An 18,802-nucleotide genomic window follows, 5' to 3' on the forward strand; every position below is an offset into this window, starting at 1 on the left:
GAGAAAGGGTGGGAGAACTGCTTTAAGTTCTCAGTGTAGACTAGGCCTCTGTTCAGATTCTCACTATAATTGTATTAAGGGCCTGTAGCTAGTTTTACTGGTTGCAACTACCAGGATTACTTTTTCCCTCTTTTTTTTGTGTCCCATGTGCTGTTTGTTGTTTTTTAAACTCTTGGTTTCCTCCCCAGTTCTCTAAGACTCCCACTCATTGATTCAGAAAGTGAATTAATTAATTCCCTTTACACCGAGATACAGATTATTCAGAGCATTTGCTTAAGTATGTGTTCATTTTCCAAGTAGTTCAAGATTCTCATGAATCAATTCTCCAAACTTCTTATTAAAACCAGATTTAAAACAATTCAGTATCTCAGTTGCTTTAGAATCACAATTTCACCTTTTCCGCTACTATTTTCACTTTTATATACTTGTAAGCCTTCTTGTTCTCTGCTACTCTACTCTTAACATATTCCTTTTATTGCCCTTTCCTTTTGCCTGTAAACCTTCACTTTCTGGGGTTCCTTTCCTCTCCAGTTTTAGCATGTGTGCTCCCAAAGAACAACTTGATGGTTGTGTGTTGTGTATTTTTGTGTGTCCCATGTACATAAGGCCCACGTGTGGCAGGTACAATTAAAGTCTGAGCATTTGTGTCTGGTGATTTCCAGACAACCAATCCTAAAGTGTGGGAAAGCGAGTTAGTGAGCACCACCCAGACACCATACAAGGAGAAACAGGATACATTTCATTCTATCACTGAAAGATACTAGATGAAAGCTCTGGTCTTCATGGATCAGTCTATCCCAAAGCCTCCCACCTTGATAGCTGTGACAACACAGCAGAATTTCCATTATTAAATGCTGACTCCATCAGGACTCTTGGGGTTACTTTCGCCAGCAGATCTTTGAACAGTGTTTCATGAAACTATACTAGTTGCTGCTTATTATTTGCATTCTTCTCTCAGCAGCATTGTGACCTGTTGTGTATTAATTAGAGTGCTTTTTAGGATTCTCCAACATTCTTGTACACTAGCAGATTTTAATGTTTCCTCCCAGTGCTCTTTATTCACTAGATTTCTTTATTCTCCACAATTTGCTTTCTTGCAATCTAACTCCCTTGTTCTGCTGTGTTCAGCAAATCCAAAGAATACTTCCAGGCTTTCTGATTTCCTGGTGCGTTTCTCCCTTTCCGGAATCACAGACATCCATGCATGACCCCTGTGAGGTGGAGAAGAATTATCATCTCTGTTTTACAGATAGGAAACAGATGCTCAAAAGAGAGTTAAGGGATGTTACCAGAGCTGAGAGTTGAATGCCAGGTCTGTGTCTCCCAGGCTTGTGTGCTAACCACAGGGCAAGATCTCAGCATCCCCAAACCTGGGTGAAGCTTTCCCCAATTCAGAGCCACTCATACACATACCACAACCGAGAAGGACCATTTTCAAATAATTTATTAGGAATTTAAAACTGAAATCTGGAAAAAGGGTTACAGGTGTGGAGAGAACAAACATTGGAGTGTAATAACTTACTGGCTTCAAAACATAGCTTTATTTCTTTTTTAAAAATGCCCACCCTCAAACCGGAGCCCCAGCCTCTGGGCAGCAGCAGCACTGGCTGGAGAGCGAATCACAGCCCAGTGGCAATACAGTGGGGCTGGGAGGTGTGTGGAAGGGGGCACAGAAGCAGCTCAGCGCATGTACCAAGAGGGAAGAAAGCGCTGTCTGCAGACCCAAATTTGAAGTATACAGAATAAAAATAAACCCAATACAATGCAGCTCTTCTTTAATTAGGAAATATTAAAAAAACCCAGACATACAGACTCTTGTCTCAGTAACAAAAATTATTGCTTTGTGTTTTCAGTACTAACCCATTAAGTACCTCTTACTAAACAGAGCTCTCCAAATGTATTGCTTGGTCAGGCACGGCCCACACTGCTGGGTCTCAAAGCTAGCCACAATGCAGCTAGGGAAGTGGAAGGGAAGAATGGGTCCATTTGGGCAACTTGGCCTCCCCTCCAATCCTCTCACTTACTGGGGCTCATTTTGGGAGAAGAGAGGGAATGATTTTTAAAACTTAAGATGAAGCTATATTATTTCCCTGGGAAAAGTGTTGGGCTGCATCTTAATAAAAGGCTTAATCACCCCCCTTAACAAGGTCTTTGGTTCACTTAAAACAAATCCAGACCCAAACCTGCCCCTTAAATTCCTGCTTGAGGCAACCCCCCAGCAGAGGCCACTTATTAACAAGGGCTTGGGCAGCCTCAGGAGAAGGGACCATATAATCAAATTACAGGACAGAGGATGAACTCCCACAGATTTCAGGACACAGAGGAAAGCAAATGGGAAGCTGTGATTCTAGAATTCATATGATCCCTGAGAAGCCCTTGACTCACCCTTCCCCCATACAGTACCACCCCCAGTGCTTTTCCCTCCCTAGTTAATGACTTCCCCCACCCAATGCTCTGCCCTTCAGAGAATGACCACCCCCACATCCCACCCCTGACGAGCCCTTCCCAGTACCCTGCCCCCTAGAAGATGATGCCCTTCCCCAGACCTTTTTGACACAAGCGATACTGTTTGGAGAGTCAATTCCTTTCAAAATAACAAAGACAAGCAGGGGCAGTAAAGCCCTTTGCCTAGCCAAACCAGATGCTGGCACTTAGGGAGCCCAGTGGTTGGAGTCTGTACATCAAGCGACTGGAAGCAGCTTTAACCCGCTCAGCAAAATAGCCGATGGCCGGTAAGTTTCATTCCCCTCTCTCCCCCCTTCATCTCAGAGGTCTTAAAATCTTACAGTAAAAGGTGTACAAAAAAAGAAAGGAGTCCTGTCAGGATTCTGCTGGAGAATATTGCTCACACTGAGGTGCCAGGTTCAGGAACCCTGAGCTGCTCCTTGAGTCAGGCTGCAGCCAGGTTCACCTCACGATATTTACATATTATACACTAGGAAAAAGAAAACCCCACGGAAAACTAAATCTAGGAAAACAAAAATACTTTCAGCTGTAAGGGTAGTGTTTTTACTTAGCAAAATATACATTTTGTTTTGTTCTGTAGCGATGTCCCACCTTTTCAGATCCTTGGAGCTTCACACATTTCAAAACCTCACATTTACAAAACAGAAACAATTAAAAACAGTTTCTTAAAAAAAAAAAAAAAAAAAAAAAAGCGTCAGTTCTGCTCAGCGTTCTCTCTCTCTGTCTCTCTCTTCCCTTCAGAACTGCATTCACATCACATACTGTCCTTTAAAAATGTTGACAACAACAGAGTTGAAAAGATTCAAAACAATTTCAAAGCCAAATAAAAATACTCATTAAAAACTACCTAACACGATCACAAAGCCAATTCATAAAATATGTCTACTAGCTCAGGAAAGAGCAAACAATGAAAAAGAGGGTCACCCCCCCAAAAAATAAAGATAAAAAAATAAAATAAAAAATAAAACTACCAGCTAATAAAATAAATAAAGAAGAATCGGTGGGTTGGGGGAGGGAGAAGCGTAAACCATCGGTGGTTAGTAAGAAAGCGAGATGATCTCCTTGGGTTCAGTCCAGTGTGGTCTGTTCAATGGGAGAGATCAGGGCAGGTCAGCAGGAGCCTGGCAGCCAGCCGGCAGTGTGCAGTTTTATTCAATAAAAAGGAAACCTTGGCTCATCCTCCAAGGCTCACCAGATCCTCCAGCCCGCTGTCCTTGGTTAGGTCACTGGGGAATCTGCAGGAGACCAGCAGAGGTGGAGAGTACGGGGGGTAGAGGAGACAGAAACAAAAAAAAACCCTAACAACTTTTCAGTTTTTTGTCTTGTCTAACACAGCAACAGGAGGTGTCCAAATTTCCCCTAATGCAGGATTGTGCTGGCACCTTGGCAGTGGCATGAAGATCACACCTGACTGGCAAAGAAGTGGGGAAGAATGCAACTGTCCCCATCTTTAACATGAACGTGTGGGCCAAAGGGACAAGCCCCAGCATGCAATGCAGCCTGACTTCTTGGATCAAGGAGTACTAAATGCAAAGATCTGCAGGCTCCCTGGGTCAAACTTCTGTATTAAAGATGAGGCTAGTTATATGCTGCAAACTGAACTCAAGTTATCCCTGGTTGAAGAGAAGCAGCCCAGTCACTCCCTTTCCCTGGAAACATCTGCCCTACTCATTTCAGTCACATTTCTCTTTTTAAACTACCCAACTTCTGCCACTTTTGAGGTGTGCACCGAGACCCTCCAACAGCTGCCCCTTACCCCCTTCTAAGGGACACAGCTGGAACTGCACGTAGGATTTTCCCCTCTCCATCTGGATGTGGAAGCCTCTTTTCTCTCCACTGACCACCTCCATGGAGAGGATACACCACTCCAGAGATGCAGTGAGATTTACCGAGTTAGCTGCATGCAGGGTAGTGCAAAGTAAAAGGATGGGAGGGGCTTGTCTTTCAGAGTGCAGGTGGGAGAGCTCACATTACCTTAGGATTTTGGCCAACTGTGCCTGTCTGTCTCCATCAACTCCCCTATTTCTACCAGGTCTCTGTTTCCCTCACTCCACACCCTTCCAACTGAGCGCTCCCCCTTCTCCCTGCCACCACTGGGGCACAGCCAATTATTCTTCTGGCCTCAGAAACCTGGAAGAGCTTCCCTTTAGAGCCCAACAGCGACACTCTAACTGGCCAAAGAGGTTACTCAAGCAAAACACCATTGCCTTTCCCTTCCTGCCCACACTCAATGGAATCCCTCTGCAGCACTTCAAGCTTGGGGACCAGAGACTGGGACAAGGAATTAGAACCTGGGTCACTGGGTGGACAGGACAAAAATGCAGCCCCTCGCCTGGCCTCCTTGCTCTCATCTTCAGATGAAGCCCCTGAACGTTGGCCCAACCAATAGGAAACTCTCAGTGTAACTTAATAATAAAATCCCCTCCTGAGCCTAGCTTCACTCCTCTCACACCCTTCCCGCCCCTTCCTGTTCAAACATCTTACCTCCTGCCTCCTTGGTCGCTAGCTTCAGTGGTACCCATTGGTAAAAGCCGTTGCAATCAAGGGACCCTACAGAGGAAGAATTCAAATCCCCTGATTAGACAAGCCACAGGAAAGAGGTTGAGTCCATGAGTGTGATTTGTCCATCTGTCCCTCCCCCACGTAGGAATTTACTGGGATGTCAATGACACAGCTCCCTAAATGTACTATTCCTAAGGACAGCCCTACCCCCTTTAGAGATCTGACTGGAATCATTTAGCCCCCCAATCCACTATGAGGAGGCCTCTCGGCACCCTGAGATTTACATGGAGTGATACAGTCCCACTCAGGAAACATGCCATCACTAGACCGTCTCTTCAGAGCCACTTAATATCCCCCAGCAGAAACCTATGGAATCCCCAGTCCTCGCCCAGCCGTAGCCCCACATTCCACAGGGAAACATGTAGCTAGCAGATATTTGCTCTGCACTCTCCCCGTCCCTGTCCAGCCTTTTGTTATTCCCAGGGACCCCTGTGCGTTCTACCCTTGAAGGGAGTTCTGTGTTTCATTCAGACGGGGAAGAATGGTTGTGGTCTTTCTGAACACTTACAGCGGTGAGTTCAGTCATGGCACAGCTGGTGGGAAAGCGGTTTCCACTGCTCATGAGTCTCACCCTTGAGGTGCCAGTTCCATCAGCCCAGAGGAACGTAGCTGTCATGGCAGGCTATGATCAAAGTGAGGTAATAGGCCCTTGGGTAGCTTGGGCCAGTTCCATGGAGGGCTTTGAAGAGTAGGACCAAGCCCTAGCACTTGACTTGGTATTCAATGGGGAACCAGTGTAGAGAGCAGCTCTGGGGTGATATGCACTCAGCAGCCTGTTCTGTAAGCTAAGTAGGTTGCTGCATTAGGAACCAATTGGGGCCTTAAGCTGAGTGTTTTTATGCCTAGGAACTGTATATTGCAGTAACCAAGCCTTGAGGTTGCCTGCAGCTGTCATCATTTGGGTATTCATAGTTGTAGAAATCACCCTCCCAAAAGGTTTCATGATTTATACACACCCCACCTCCTTCTACCTCCCAACCTCAACAGCTGGGTGTGAAACACTCACCCCTAGGCTGTGACCAAAGCCAGTACTTGGAGCTGGACTCGCAGCACTGATGTAACTGCTGACCCCTGAATCCTGATTGGCTGCTCCGTAAAGCTCTGCCATTGGCCCAGGACTGGTAGTGCCCAGAAACCCACCAGTGCGGCTCGGAGTAGAACCTAAGGGAGGAAGCAAAACTACATGGTGAAGATCCCAAAATGCAACCCCGTCCCACCCCCCTCTCATAGCCCAGTGCAAACCTCAGCCAGGTTGCTTCACCGGGTAGGAAAGTGGCAGTTACCTGTCCCTCGCACTACAGCTGCTGCCGCCGCTGCTGCCGCCATCGGTCCATATGCAGTAAGGGGAATTGCTGAAAGAGAAGGAACAGGCATCTCATAGTGGCACCAGAGGAAGCTCCCGAGCAGGCATCTTCACTTCCCTCTAGGAAACAGCTGCCAAAAAGGTGCATTAGCTTGGCATGTTACCTACTACACTCAGGATGGATAAGCAGGAGGAACACACAGTCCTGCATTTACAGGACAGTTTTCATTTAGAAAAGCCCTCAAGCAACTGAGCTGACCAATTCCAGACACAGGAAATGTTCCGTTCAGGACTGAAACACAGCAACATCTGGGATGACACTGTTAAACCACAATATCACATGCCAGTTCAGGGCAGGAGGTGACTGAGAATCCCATAGCCAGGTGAACCGGCATGGGGAACTTAGGATGGCTATTGGCATTTGGCTCCAACCCTAAAGGCTAACACCCCAACTCCGGGGATTTTTGGTGGGCACAGAGGGTCAGTAGCTTGGTTTGACATCTCATTCAGAAGACAGCTTCAATGCTCAGCATCCGTTAGCCATGCTGGGGCACAGCACCCTTCTCTAGCACCTTTCAACAGCAATGGTTCAATACTCACGCAACCTCCTCCACCCCAGTTCTCCCACTGCTGCAGACACGCAATCCTCCCTATTTTTCCAGCTCTCCTGCCAATTGCAACCCCCGGCTGTCCACGCTAGAAGAGTGTGGAGTGTGCGTCTGAGTGTGCAGAAGCCAGAAGAGGCACAATTAACACTGGAAGCCTTAACTTATATGTAGCAAATGTCGTCCATATTTCTACTGCCATGGGCACCCAGCCCTGAGGCCACAAGGCACCTACCCAGTACTGTTCTCATTGCCCCTAACATGCCTGGGTCAGCATTTCATGCTCTACTGCGAAATCCACTGTGATTCTGTTTAGAGCAATGTAAAAAGAGGTCAGAACAAATCGATTAAGTTAAAGGGCTGAAATCCAGACTAGCTCGGGAGGGAACGTTTCATTGCAGGCTTTGTCTGGTTTCAGGCATACATCACATGGGGGGCTTAGATCTGGGTTAGTGGCTTATCATAAGCACAGAGCTGCCAGTATTTTTCTCCCAAAGATGCTGTTGTGGTGAGTAAAGGGCCGTTTTGCTGAGAAAGAATCCAATTTCCTCTGTAGGAAAAAGATTTTTGCCTCGTAGTTTATCTAGTTAGAAACCAGTCTTCTGCCTTGCCTAAGAAGCTCCCATCTCATTAGCTGCTTCACACAGGAGCAGCACCTGATACTCTCAGAGTACCACCCTTCCTGTTTCAATGCTACTCAATACACCCCCTGCTGACGGTTTACATTTATAGAGCCACGTTCAGCCAGAAGGTTCCTGAAGCACTTCACAACCTACTGGCCTGGTCCTGCAAGGTGCTGAATGCCCTCAGTTCCCAGGGATGTCCCAGCAGGAGCTGCGGGAGCACATACATTGTGGGAGCAAGCCCAAGGCGTGCACATGAATCGAGCACCCACCACTGACAACAAGTTGCCCGGTGACTGTTTAACAGCCCCCAACAGAGAAGCGAGGAATGCCACCATCTCCAGCTGAAATTCTGGGGGGAATCTAGGGACAGAGGTTGTAATTGCTCAACATGGCAGCTAGCCAGGACACCAGCAATAATAGTTCACTGCTGGCAAAAGTACCAGTGTGTCTCTAATGAGCTCCAGTGAGCAGGACTTCTGTTTTATGCTCCTCCAGCAGCGAGGTGCCTCTTTGCACACTGCAGGGGCACTAGTCCCATGTGGACTTAGAGGGAAGAGCACCTTTTACTGAGTTATCAACACTACTCTTGCAACACCCGTTTTTTTCTGGGAAGCCCCCTATTCAAATACAGACCCAGTCCAACCCTACTCCGTTTGAGAACTGGCAGACTCACAGCCACAGGTGGAATTTCAGAGGCTATATATGTGGCTCCAGGAGAGGGCTTTATTAACTTAACACACCCCACTTCCCTTTGAGTAATTTGTTTTACCAACCTCAGCGTTCTTTGATGTGCACACTCTATGAGGATCAGCACTATTCTGCGCCATTGGAAAACTCCCGTTCCAATCCTCCCCAAACCCCCTGCAGCTAGCAAAGCTTCCAAATAATAAGCTCCCTGCAGAAGTCTGCATCCTCACTACAGACAAATCCAGTCCTTGAAGAAACAGATGGTGTCAAGGAAGTGTCAGAGTGAAAGGATGTTACGCAGAGTGAAAGGATGTTATGGAAGATGGGACGGTGGATAGGGAGGAGGAGGCCAGCCCACTGCTAGACATAGCTGCTTTTCTAAGACAAATACCAGGCATGCTACAGAGCTTGGGAAAATGTGGCCATGGAAGGAAGATCCTATGGAAAGAGCCGCACCAAGAATACATGCTACACAAACTCAGAGGCCTGAGGAGCTGGGGGAAGAAGCAGGTATTTGGGGAAATACTCAGACTCCTGACTAGTCCTTGCAAAACTTCATCATCCCCCCTTCTATTACACCAGGCTCAACCACCATTACTGATGAGTACAGCTGGGAGCTCCACCACACTCAATGTTCCTCTACCAATCCTTGCCTAGAGAGCCTGGGGCTTAGGCAGCTGTGAGCTTCACCATATCCAGTGCTGAAATATCATTCCCTACTCTAACTCCCAGCTCCCAGGCAGGATCAAAGTAGCTGTAAGCTCCCCCAAGGCTAGTGCCCTGCACTACACCAGCTCAGGCTGGGACTACAGTAGTGGATTTCTTAGAATTCACATTGCTAGCAACAAGTTTTCATCAATGATTTAGAGGCTAACCCCTGGATAAGAAGCGAAAACAGGGCAGGAAACAGCAGCAGTTCAGAAGCTAGAGAATCTGGGGATTCAAGCCCACTAGCCCTCATCCTGCATGAACTGCATCTCTCATCTCCTCCAATGTGATATGCATGGTTCTGTTCCCTTCTCCACCCCTCGCCCCCAGCCCCTGTTCTTGATGTAGCTAGTGCAGATGGAAGAGGAAATGAGGAACGTTTCCAGTCTCACTGCGCCAAGCTATGGGGCAGCGACATCACTGGAATGACCCAAAGCCCCTTCTCCCCTTCCAGCTTGTGAGTTTTAGGAAATCAGTGGGACTGACCTGTGAGCTCGGGGAGGACGGGGGCACTCGGGAGAGGGGTCCGCTCTACACGGAATTCTAAAAACGAAATGTAAGACAACTTAGGAACTTGTAAAACGCCCCCGAGGGGGATCTGGCAGAGAGACAGCAGCATTGGGCCTTTCTGGCTAGAACACAAGGCCAGACAGAGATGGATAAAGTCACTGCAGCACCTGGCCTTCGACTCTTTATTTTAAATGAATTTCGAGTTGGATTGATAGCACTGGAGACTGAAAGCCTCTGCTTACCCCCAAAACAGGTACAGCACAGGCAAGGGCAGTGGAAGCTTGCCTTACACTGCCCCGCCCAGACCATGTGCCTCAACTCTGCTCTGGGGAGACCATCTCTAGGGTTGAAAGGGGAGTTGAGTTTCTTGGGCCCAGCCAATCCTTGGCCTCGCAGCTAGGACTGCCAACAAGTGCCAGTTGAGCTGGAGGTGGCTTTGTGACATGAACACCTGGTTCGCTAGGACTGAGACCCAGCAACTGGATTCACACAGACTACCAGACAGCAACTTTCAGTCGCCGCCAACATAGGCTGGGTTCTGACTAGCAGCTTAGAGGTGAAAGCTGCCAGAGCCTGTTGCCAATCGCCTAATGTCAGGCCTTTCTACACAATCCATTGGGGGTTGGGGGCAGAGGCGGGCAGGGGACACTCAGAGTTGCCACTCGTCCTGAGAACAGCAGGGCAGTCTTTTATAGGGTGGCCTTGCAGCCTGCTCTTTGCTTGTGCCGGAAGGGGAGGGAAAGGAGGCCAGCAGAAAGCTCAGAGCGGCTGCAGTGCATTCATCAGGGACCAAGCAGTGATGGTCACATATGGGCTTCAAGACAAGGAATGGGGCAGGTCAGGGAATGTACAAATATGCAGTGTTGTGAAGAGGGGTTTACTGGGCCTTTAAGAGATCCAGGATACAACTCACTGCATGTTAGATTCTCACATTTAGGAAGCCTAGGGAACTTCAGGCCCATTTAAAGCTAGCAGGGTTTAAGTCCTGCACTCTGTTTTCAGAAAGGTGGCGACTCTGGTGGAGAGACAGACACACACAGAGGCAGCAAGACAGGTGGAGCTGCAAGGGCCCTTCTGTGTAATAGCAGCCCCCACGGAGGAACCTAGCAGAGAGGGGGGCGCATGAACCTAGGACTTTTCCTGTCACTGGAGTGAGAGGATAGCAACAGCAGACGCTCACATGGCTACAGCCTCCTTCCTAACTAGACAGTAGGCTGTTCCCACCTATTCCAGGCCTCCGTCCCCTCCCACCTTCACAGATTTAAAGAAAGTCCAAACTAGGGCAAGAGTAAAACAGGCAGAGATTGGGTCACATGCCACGGGCTTCCCGTAGTGTGAGGACAAACTGGACGAATGGGCAGGAAGAGGCACTTACCGGGAAACTGATAAGTGTAGCCAGGCGCAAGGCCCGTGTAACTCCGACTGGCATAAGTGGCAGCTTGGAAACCTGGATAACCTGCCAGCAAAGAAGAGGAGATTGTTACACGAACGCACACAATTCCACTTTCGAGTTCCAGCTCTGCCTGCCTCCCCATAGCCTGAGCACACACTGTGAAAGGACCAAGTAACATAGTAGTTGAACAACACACACGTGCGCACACAGTGGTACCGTGCAGGAATTTGGGGAAGAGTTTTAATGGAATTTTAATACATTGCCCCTTCGTGGTTCCAAACATTGTTACCCTGCAAAGACATGTAGATTTCCCTGTCAGAAAGCTCAAGGTCCCACAAACTAGCACTAGCAGGTTTTGTGAAAAGGGGCTCTGAGAGCCAGTGGGAGCATATGGATGACTGACGGGTACTAAATCACCCATCATCTACTTTAGTAATAGAGCTGCTGGCTAACATTCTGAAGTAGTTACAGAAAGAGCAGGTGGCTGAAAACATGCAGGCAGATAGCCTGTTCCTGGCACAGATCACGATTACAAGTCTTCCCATTTCTTGAGAAGCTGTCATGGCTAATCACCTACTTTAAACAGTCCCATGAGAAAGACAGCAGCTGACTAAGAGCTGAATGTTTGATTTGAGATCTCCCGTGACAAGCGTACATGGATTTCCCAGTGACTCATTTGAGTCTGCTGGTTTAAAATACACGTCTACTCAAAAAAAACCCAAACTAAAATCTGAAGTGGCTTTGTGGGGTTCCAGATCTATTTTATCTCAGCAACTCCAGTGAGAATGTGCTGAGTGCAAATGCAAAGAAGAGGTGTTTTTCCTCTGCCTGCCAGCCCTAGCTGGGATCCAAGTGCCAGGTTGGAGTGTTCCTCCTCCAGCCCCACCCCCAGGGGCACTGACCCAAAGGACACGTGTGTTTGTTCACCTTAACCACACCTATAGTACAGGTTGGATGGGCTCACGTTGCTGGTGATGATCAAGCAAGAAAGACCCGAGTTTGACTCACAGACCCTAAAAGGAGCTAATTGGGCTGGAAGTCGGGGGGGAGGGGAGGGGACTCGCACCTTTTCCTTTGTAACCTGAACACACTTGCTCTGAAGACACAGAAAAAAGCTCCCCACAATGCCACACATAGACACTTCCTTGTCAGAGTGGCTGGTTTGATTTGTGACCCAGAATACGTTCCCTAAAGGAGGGAAGTCAGTGGTATACAGGCTCCACTGGATTCTCAAGGACATTTTTATCCCCCTTGAAAACAATGAGACTGTTTATTAGGATGATACACAGAGAACACGCTCTGCCTGTGTATTTGGGGTGATTATACTCTCCCCTTCACCCAACTGAAGAAGGGTGATTAATACTATTTGGGGCTCTCGAAGCAAACATTCATTGTAAAGTCTGGCCTAGTACAGCAGTAACATACTTGGACGTGGAAAACTCTGCTTTTGGCCCAATTGTGTTGCCAGGGCATATACAGCCTTTTATTTGTGTTGAGTCACAGTGTATATCCTGTTCTATAGGTATTATATTGGACAGGAATTCCAATGATGCGTTAAAATTTCTCCCAACCCAACTGCATTCCTGTTCTTTTTGTGACTCCACCTCTAGAACCGTGCATATAAGGTACATCTACAGTTCTTCCACGCTGCCACCAGAGGGCGATTTGTGATCATAAATTGATCCCAGCCCTCCTCCTCCCAGCTTCACTGCTGCTTTTCAAAATGGGGTCTGATGTCACAGATCCAATCTCTTCCTGAACAGCCTGAGCCACCTCCCCCATTGTATTAGACCTAGAAACGTAGTCCCAGAATAAAGCCTTCTGCCCCCTGAGCAGAGCGTCCTACTGCTGCTGCCACGTATGACGTGGGGGCTAGAGAGAAGGGTTCTCTTTTGCAGTGCTTACCCAGCATGCCAATCCCAAGCATGAAGGCATCCATCCCATAAGGCATCACTCGGGACCGCCCTCTCGCAGAGCCAGTGGGGGACATCACTTCCTTTGGCTGAGCTTTTTTACATTCCACCTGCCACAAGAGAGAGAAAAAAAAAAAAAAAGCGTCGGACCTTGGCCTTGACTTGCACAGCACGTTTGCTCAGAGCACGTACAGTACCGCGGGCCACAGGCCAGGAGGGCTGCCTTAGTACACTGGAACCACTGCGCTTTCTCTGTCCCACGCACCACTCCCCAAGCCTGCCTCCCATCCTGCAGCGTCCCCCGCCCTGTTACTCTGCTAGAGAAGCAGCGTTGTTGAGTAGTTAAAACAGGTGACTAAAAGTTCTACCCGTGGTTCTGTCCTTGACTTCCTCTGTGACTTTCGGCAAGACAGCCTTGGAGCCTTAGTGTCCTCGTTTGTTACATGAGGATACCTGCCTCACAGGGGTGGGGAGAAGTTCAGCTAACGCTTGTACAGCACTCAGGGGTCACAGTTACAATTCCCAGTTATGGTTAGACTGCGTTGCCTTTTGGGCTCCAAATGCCAGCAGTGACTCCCCTCCTTGTTGAGGATCTCCTCCCGAGATCTGGGGCAGTGATTTCAGGGGTCCCATCTGCTTCCGACCTGCAGTCCCAGAGCCCCAGTGCTTTACCCCATCCCTCCACCGCCAGCTTTGTTCTTCACACTCACCATTTTATTATTGATCTCATGGAAGTGGATCTCACACACCTTCTCCACAATATCTTCACTCTCAAATGTGACAAATCCAAACCCTGAAGAAAGGGCGACACTTCCTGGTCAGGGCAGAAGTCTGTGTGATCAGTACCTACCACTTGCCTGTCCCACATGCCCAGGACAGAAGGCAACCCAGAGGTTCCTGGGGTGGACCAGTTGGGTCATGACAATACTTCCACTCTCCTCTGGTCTCCAGTAAGTCCTGCATGCATGCAGCACTCATATGAGGAGCAGGGAAGTCACTGTCCCCTCCCCGATTTCCCTCTCTCCTCGCAACTCCCAACTTCATTAAAGCCCATGACACTAAACTTTGCTATTTTTCCAAGACAAACTAGATGGCTTAATGACGGATACCACAATAGAGGGTTCCAATCCAGCAGAGGTCCATACAAACAAAACGGTGTCCTACCAATGCCTGTTCACAATGTGAAATGAGTGTGGTGGGTCCCAGTCCAGTCCCCAATAGACAGGCACCCACATCACAAACATCACCATCCCAAATAGTGATACTCAGCACATTTCACCTTCAAAGCCCTACCTGTACATTAATTGGTCCTTACAGCCCTGTGTGTGACAGGCAAGTATCAGAATCACTATTTCTGGAGCAAAACCAAGGCATGGAAAGGTTAAGTGATTTGCTCAAGTTCACACCGTCCAACAGTATCTGAGGTGGGAATAGAATTTGGGAGTTCTTGCCTCCCAGCCCTATGCTCAGAGCACATCTCTAACCGACCCCTTTGCTGCCAGTCTTGGCAAAGGACTGACTGAGCTCCGGAGTCCAAACTTCCTTTTCACAGCCAGGGGTGGCCCTTTTGGGGTAGAGCGGAGGCATGGCTGCGAGGGACTTTGAGTGAGCTTGCATTGCAGCTGCGGCTAAATGGAGCTTTCAGCCTCCAAGGCTACTAACTGAGTCACCTTCACCAGTGCTAAAAATCATTTAAACACACACACACTTTTCTATTTTTCAGTATTTTCCAAGCTGGACTGGACTCTTTCTATGAGCTTCTCCTTTCTCTCCAGGTAGGCATTTATATTGCCCCAATCATGATTTGGTATCTGGGTGCCTTGGAAACTCAAAAGAAAGTACCCTACACTGAAGCCACAAAGTTGCAAATACCAGACCAGATGATTGGTCCATCTAGTCTAGTATCTGCCTCAGGCAGGGACCAATACCTGATGTCTCAGAGGAAGGCAGTCCTCCCTAGCCCTTCTGTAATGCTCTACATAAGAATGGCCATACTAAGTCAGACCAGTGGTCCATCTAGCCCAGTATCCTGTCTTCCAACAGTGGCAAGTGCTTCATAGGGAATGAACAGCACAGGGCAATTACCGAGTGATCCGTCCCCAGTCATTAGATCCCAGCTTCTGGCAATTGGAGGTTTAGGGACATGCAGAACATGGGGTTGCGTCCCTGACCATATTAGCTAATAGCCATTGATCGACCTATTCTTTATGAACATATCTAATTCTTTTTTGAACCCTGTTATATTTTTGGCTTTCACAACTTCCCCTGGTAATGAGTTCCACAGGTTGACTGTGCATATTGTGAATTATTTCTTTACATTTATTTTAAACCTGCTGCCTATTAATTTCAGTGGGTGACCCCTGCTTCTTGCATTATGTGAAGGGGTAAATAACACTTCCTTATTCACTTTCTCCAAACCATTCATGATTTTATAGACCTCTATTATAACCCCCTTAGTCATCTCTTCTCTAGGCTGAACAGCCCGTCTTTTTAATCTCTCCTATCTGTTTTTGTTGCCCTTCACTGTATCTTTTTAAATTCTAATACATCTTTTTAAGATAGGGCACGCAGTACTCAAGGTGTGAGCATACCATGGATTTATATAGTGGCATTATGATACTTTTTCATCTTATTATTTATCCCTTTCCTAATAGTTCCTAACATTTGGTTTGCTTTTTTGACTGCTGCTGCACATTGAGTGGGTGTTTTCAGAGAACTATCCACAATGACTCCAGGATCTCTTTCTTGAGTGGTAACAGCTAATTTAGAGCCCAGCATTTTGTAGGTATAGTTGGGATTATGCTTCCAATGTGCATTACTTTGCATTTGTCAACACTGAATTTCATCTGCCGTTTTGTTACCCAGTCACCCAGTTTTGTGAGAACCCTTTGTAACTCTTTGTAGTCAGTTTTGGAGGTCTCTACATTGAGTAATTCTGTATCATCTGCAAACTTTGGCACTTCACTGTTTACCTCTTTTCTAGATCATTTATGAATATGTTGAACAGCACTGGTCCTGGTACAGATCCTTGGGAGACCTGCTATTTAACCCTCTCCATTGTGAAAACTGACCATTTATTACTACCCTTTGTTTCCTGTCTTTTAATCAGTTACTGGTCCATGCGAGGACCCTCCCTCTTTTCTCATGACTGCTTACTTTGCTCTAGACAAGTCCTGTAGAGGGCAGAAGTGCAGGATCTGATGATTTATTATGAGCTAGCCATCCCCCCCCCCCCCCTTAGAGTGGGGCAGGAGGGGTACATCTATAAAATCAGGCAACCAGAATCACCTAAACAGTAAGAAAATGGGAAGCACTGAAGGGCACCCTGGACAGCAAGAGTGAATACGTAAGTATAGCTGGGAGAGAGAGCCACATGCAGAAAGTGCCCCTGTGAGAGTCTGAGGCAGACAAACACACTGTGCAAGTGTTTAGTGATGTACGTGAACATGGCAGTGGCCCAGCAAAGGGCTGCCACCATCACAGTGTAGTTGTGTCCTCAGGATGGTGCACACCATTGTGGTGTCCTCCTAAGAGTGGTAGTCAGTTAGAGGGCACTTGTACAAGAGAATCAGGCACCTCCAAAACTAAGGCTCAAACTCAGTGGTCTCCTGTCTGATCCGAAGAGCCTAAATACCAAAGCCAGGCTCCCAGTCTGTAACCAGACTCCACAAATGGGATTTGACGAAAAGGTGACTTGGGAGCCCCCGGCTGAGGAAGGGGTCAGAGGCAGGCACTCTTCTGGGTCTTGTGTCAGCTTCCCCAGGGTTCGGATTACTCAGGACAAGGTAAGACACACACAGATGACTGGAGCCACGTAGGTAGCTCGGGAGGGGAGGAGGCTGCCTCCTCTCACATATCAGCCACTCGGCAAGTTTACAGCACAGGAAACGGGCTGGACAAAAGCTCTCTGTGCTGCGAGGGACTCTGCTAAAGGATGAGGATGCTAAGGGATGGGGTGATGGGAGGTGAGATAAAGAGCAGCTGTGACCTGCATGCCCTGCTGCTGGCCACGGGACACTAGCTTCCCCTCCATCCCCATCACCACAAACACACACACACGCTGCTCCTGTCATTACGCAATCCCCTGCCAGCTCTCCACACACATACACACACACACACACACACACACACACACACACACACACACGCACGCAGCCAGGGTGCTGCCCTCACCTCGGTGTCGGTTGGTTGTCTTGTCAAACATCAGCATAGCATCATCCACCTGCCAGGGACACAAAGGAGGAAAAGGCTCAGATCAGGATATTACTGAGAAAGAGCTCTCCCCCGCTCTCCCTCCTTCCGGCCGGCCCCATGCCAGAGAGAAACGAGACACCCACCTGCCCCCAAAGCGCAACATGACATTAAAAAAAAATAAAAATCAACCATTCACTTACCCTTTGGAGGCTCCCAAGTGCCAGGGCCCTGACCCAACAATGGGACACGATTTCCCCCCAGCCCCCCATTAAAGCTTCCCCACTGTACTGAGGGCAGGGACTCTCAGCCTGAACCAACGGGCCCATATCCATCTAAACTTTAGGGTGCTGGAACAGGTTCCCAACTAGCCATGCTCCTGGGGAGGGCAGGCACTTTCCTTCCCACTGAGCCAGGAAGCAGTCCTGGACAATTTGCCTGCAGCTCCACAGACAGACAGAGAGACTGTCTCGGTGTCCGTGTGCACAAACCAAAGCCTGAGAGGGGAGAAGGAACAAGAGGCCTCACAGAGATGGAAAATGGAGGCCTCAGACACAACAGAGACTCTGCTTGGGGACTCTGGGAAGCCACCAGGGCTGGTGCAACCATTTAGGCAAATGAGGCTGCCGCATAGGCCGCCTAGTGGTTGGGGGCGCCTAAAAGCCCTCTCAGGCGAGGCGGTGGAGCGGAGGTGAGCTGGGGCTGGGGGGACACGGGGAGGGCCGCCCACAGTAACGGGGGGGGAGGGGGCGCACAGGGGAACTGCTCCCCGCCCCAGACCACCTCCACTCTGCCTCCTCCGCTGAGCACACAGCCCCCACTCTAAGTCTCCTCCAATTGGCGCCGCAAGCCTGCGAGGGGAGGAGAATTAGAGCGGCGCCCGCGTGCTCAGCGGAGGAGGTGAACCCAAGGTGAGCTGGGGCGGGCTCCCCAGGCGGGGTTAGCTGCCGTGGAGGCAGGCTCCCCGGGTGGAGTTAGCTTCCAGGGGGGGAGGGGGGTATCTCCCCGGGCAGGGTTAGCTGCCGCGGAGGGGGGATAGCTGCTGCGGGGGGGGGGGGGGGGGGGCCTCCCCGGGCAGGGGGGGGCGGCGGGCTTCCCAGGTGGAGTGCTGGGTTAGCTGCTGCGGTGGAGGGCGGGGTTAGTGGGGGGGGCGGCAAGGTGGAAGTTTCGCCTAGGGCGCGAAACTTCCTTGCACCGGCCCTGGAAGCCACCTCCACCCCAGAGGAGCTTTCCTCTAAGTGAAGTTTCCCACTGCTGGAGGATGTAATTAGAGCAAATTTACTGCAAGGACTGAGCTAGTACTGCCTACTGAATGGGGGGAGTGGAAGCAGACACCAACCATCCCCCTCCCCCCACCCTGGGGCCACTCTCCCTCTCCACCCCCTGCCCCCACCAGTGCCTGGTGCAACTTTCTTTCCCCTGCCTGTGCTCTGCTGGGTATTTCCTTGTAGAGAAGCAAATCTGTGCAGCTACAAGACAGGCCAAGCAGAGTTAAAAATGCACTCCAATCCCCTCTGCGTAAACCACCATGTAAACCTGTCCCACTGACCCATGCTCCTCGCTAATACCACTGCCTTAATCTGATTATGAAACTGGATGTGCAAGTGCTCAAGGGAGGGGCAACAGTATCCATCTAGCAGCTAGCCAGGGCCTTCCTCTGCCTCAATCAACGACAGCCGGGAGGGACCAAAGCAGCCTACATTGCTTGGGATCAGCTATTTCTCCCACCCCCACTTACAATTCCCCGTTTTCCTCCTTCCCAGCCTTGGTCAGTGAAGGAGGCTGAGATGCTGCCTCCCCAGAAAGGCCCTGCAGTCCGTGGCCTGAAGCACAAGGGG

At 49.2% G+C, this 18,802-nt stretch overlaps 1 protein-coding gene across 8 annotated transcripts in view; it reads right to left on the bottom strand.

Moving 5' to 3' along the window:
- Positions 1 to 1,426: 1,426 nt before the first annotated feature.
- MSI1 (musashi RNA binding protein 1) overlaps positions 1,427 to 18,802 on the bottom strand; it is a 39,223-nt gene continuing 21,847 nt past the window's right edge. For 2 of the 8 annotated variants that reach the window (XM_054006586.1, XM_054006589.1), the window contains exons 7-15: positions 16,947 to 16,995; positions 13,484 to 13,566; positions 12,766 to 12,883; positions 10,843 to 10,923; positions 9,444 to 9,500; positions 6,312 to 6,380; positions 6,035 to 6,189; positions 4,951 to 5,016; positions 1,427 to 3,701 (exon numbers count right to left, since the gene is read on the bottom strand). In XM_054006586.1, the coding sequence (XP_053862561.1) occupies positions 4,975 to 5,016; positions 6,035 to 6,189; positions 6,312 to 6,380; positions 9,444 to 9,500; positions 10,843 to 10,923; positions 12,766 to 12,883; positions 13,484 to 13,566; positions 16,947 to 16,995 (654 nt within the window). In that variant the 3' untranslated portion in view covers positions 1,427 to 3,701; positions 4,951 to 4,974. Of the gene's footprint in view, positions 3,702 to 4,950; positions 5,017 to 6,034; positions 6,208 to 6,311; positions 6,381 to 9,443; positions 9,501 to 10,842; positions 10,924 to 12,765; positions 12,884 to 13,483; positions 13,567 to 16,946; positions 16,996 to 18,802 lie in introns of all 8 variants that reach the window. The other 6 variants (XM_054006585.1, XM_054006587.1, XM_054006591.1 and 3 more) reach the window with 3 other exon arrangements.

Source organism: Malaclemys terrapin, chromosome 16, assembly GCF_027887155.1.
Source record: "Malaclemys terrapin pileata isolate rMalTer1 chromosome 16, rMalTer1.hap1, whole genome shotgun sequence".
In the NCBI taxonomy this organism is placed as follows: Eukaryota; Metazoa; Chordata; order Testudines; family Emydidae; genus Malaclemys; species Malaclemys terrapin.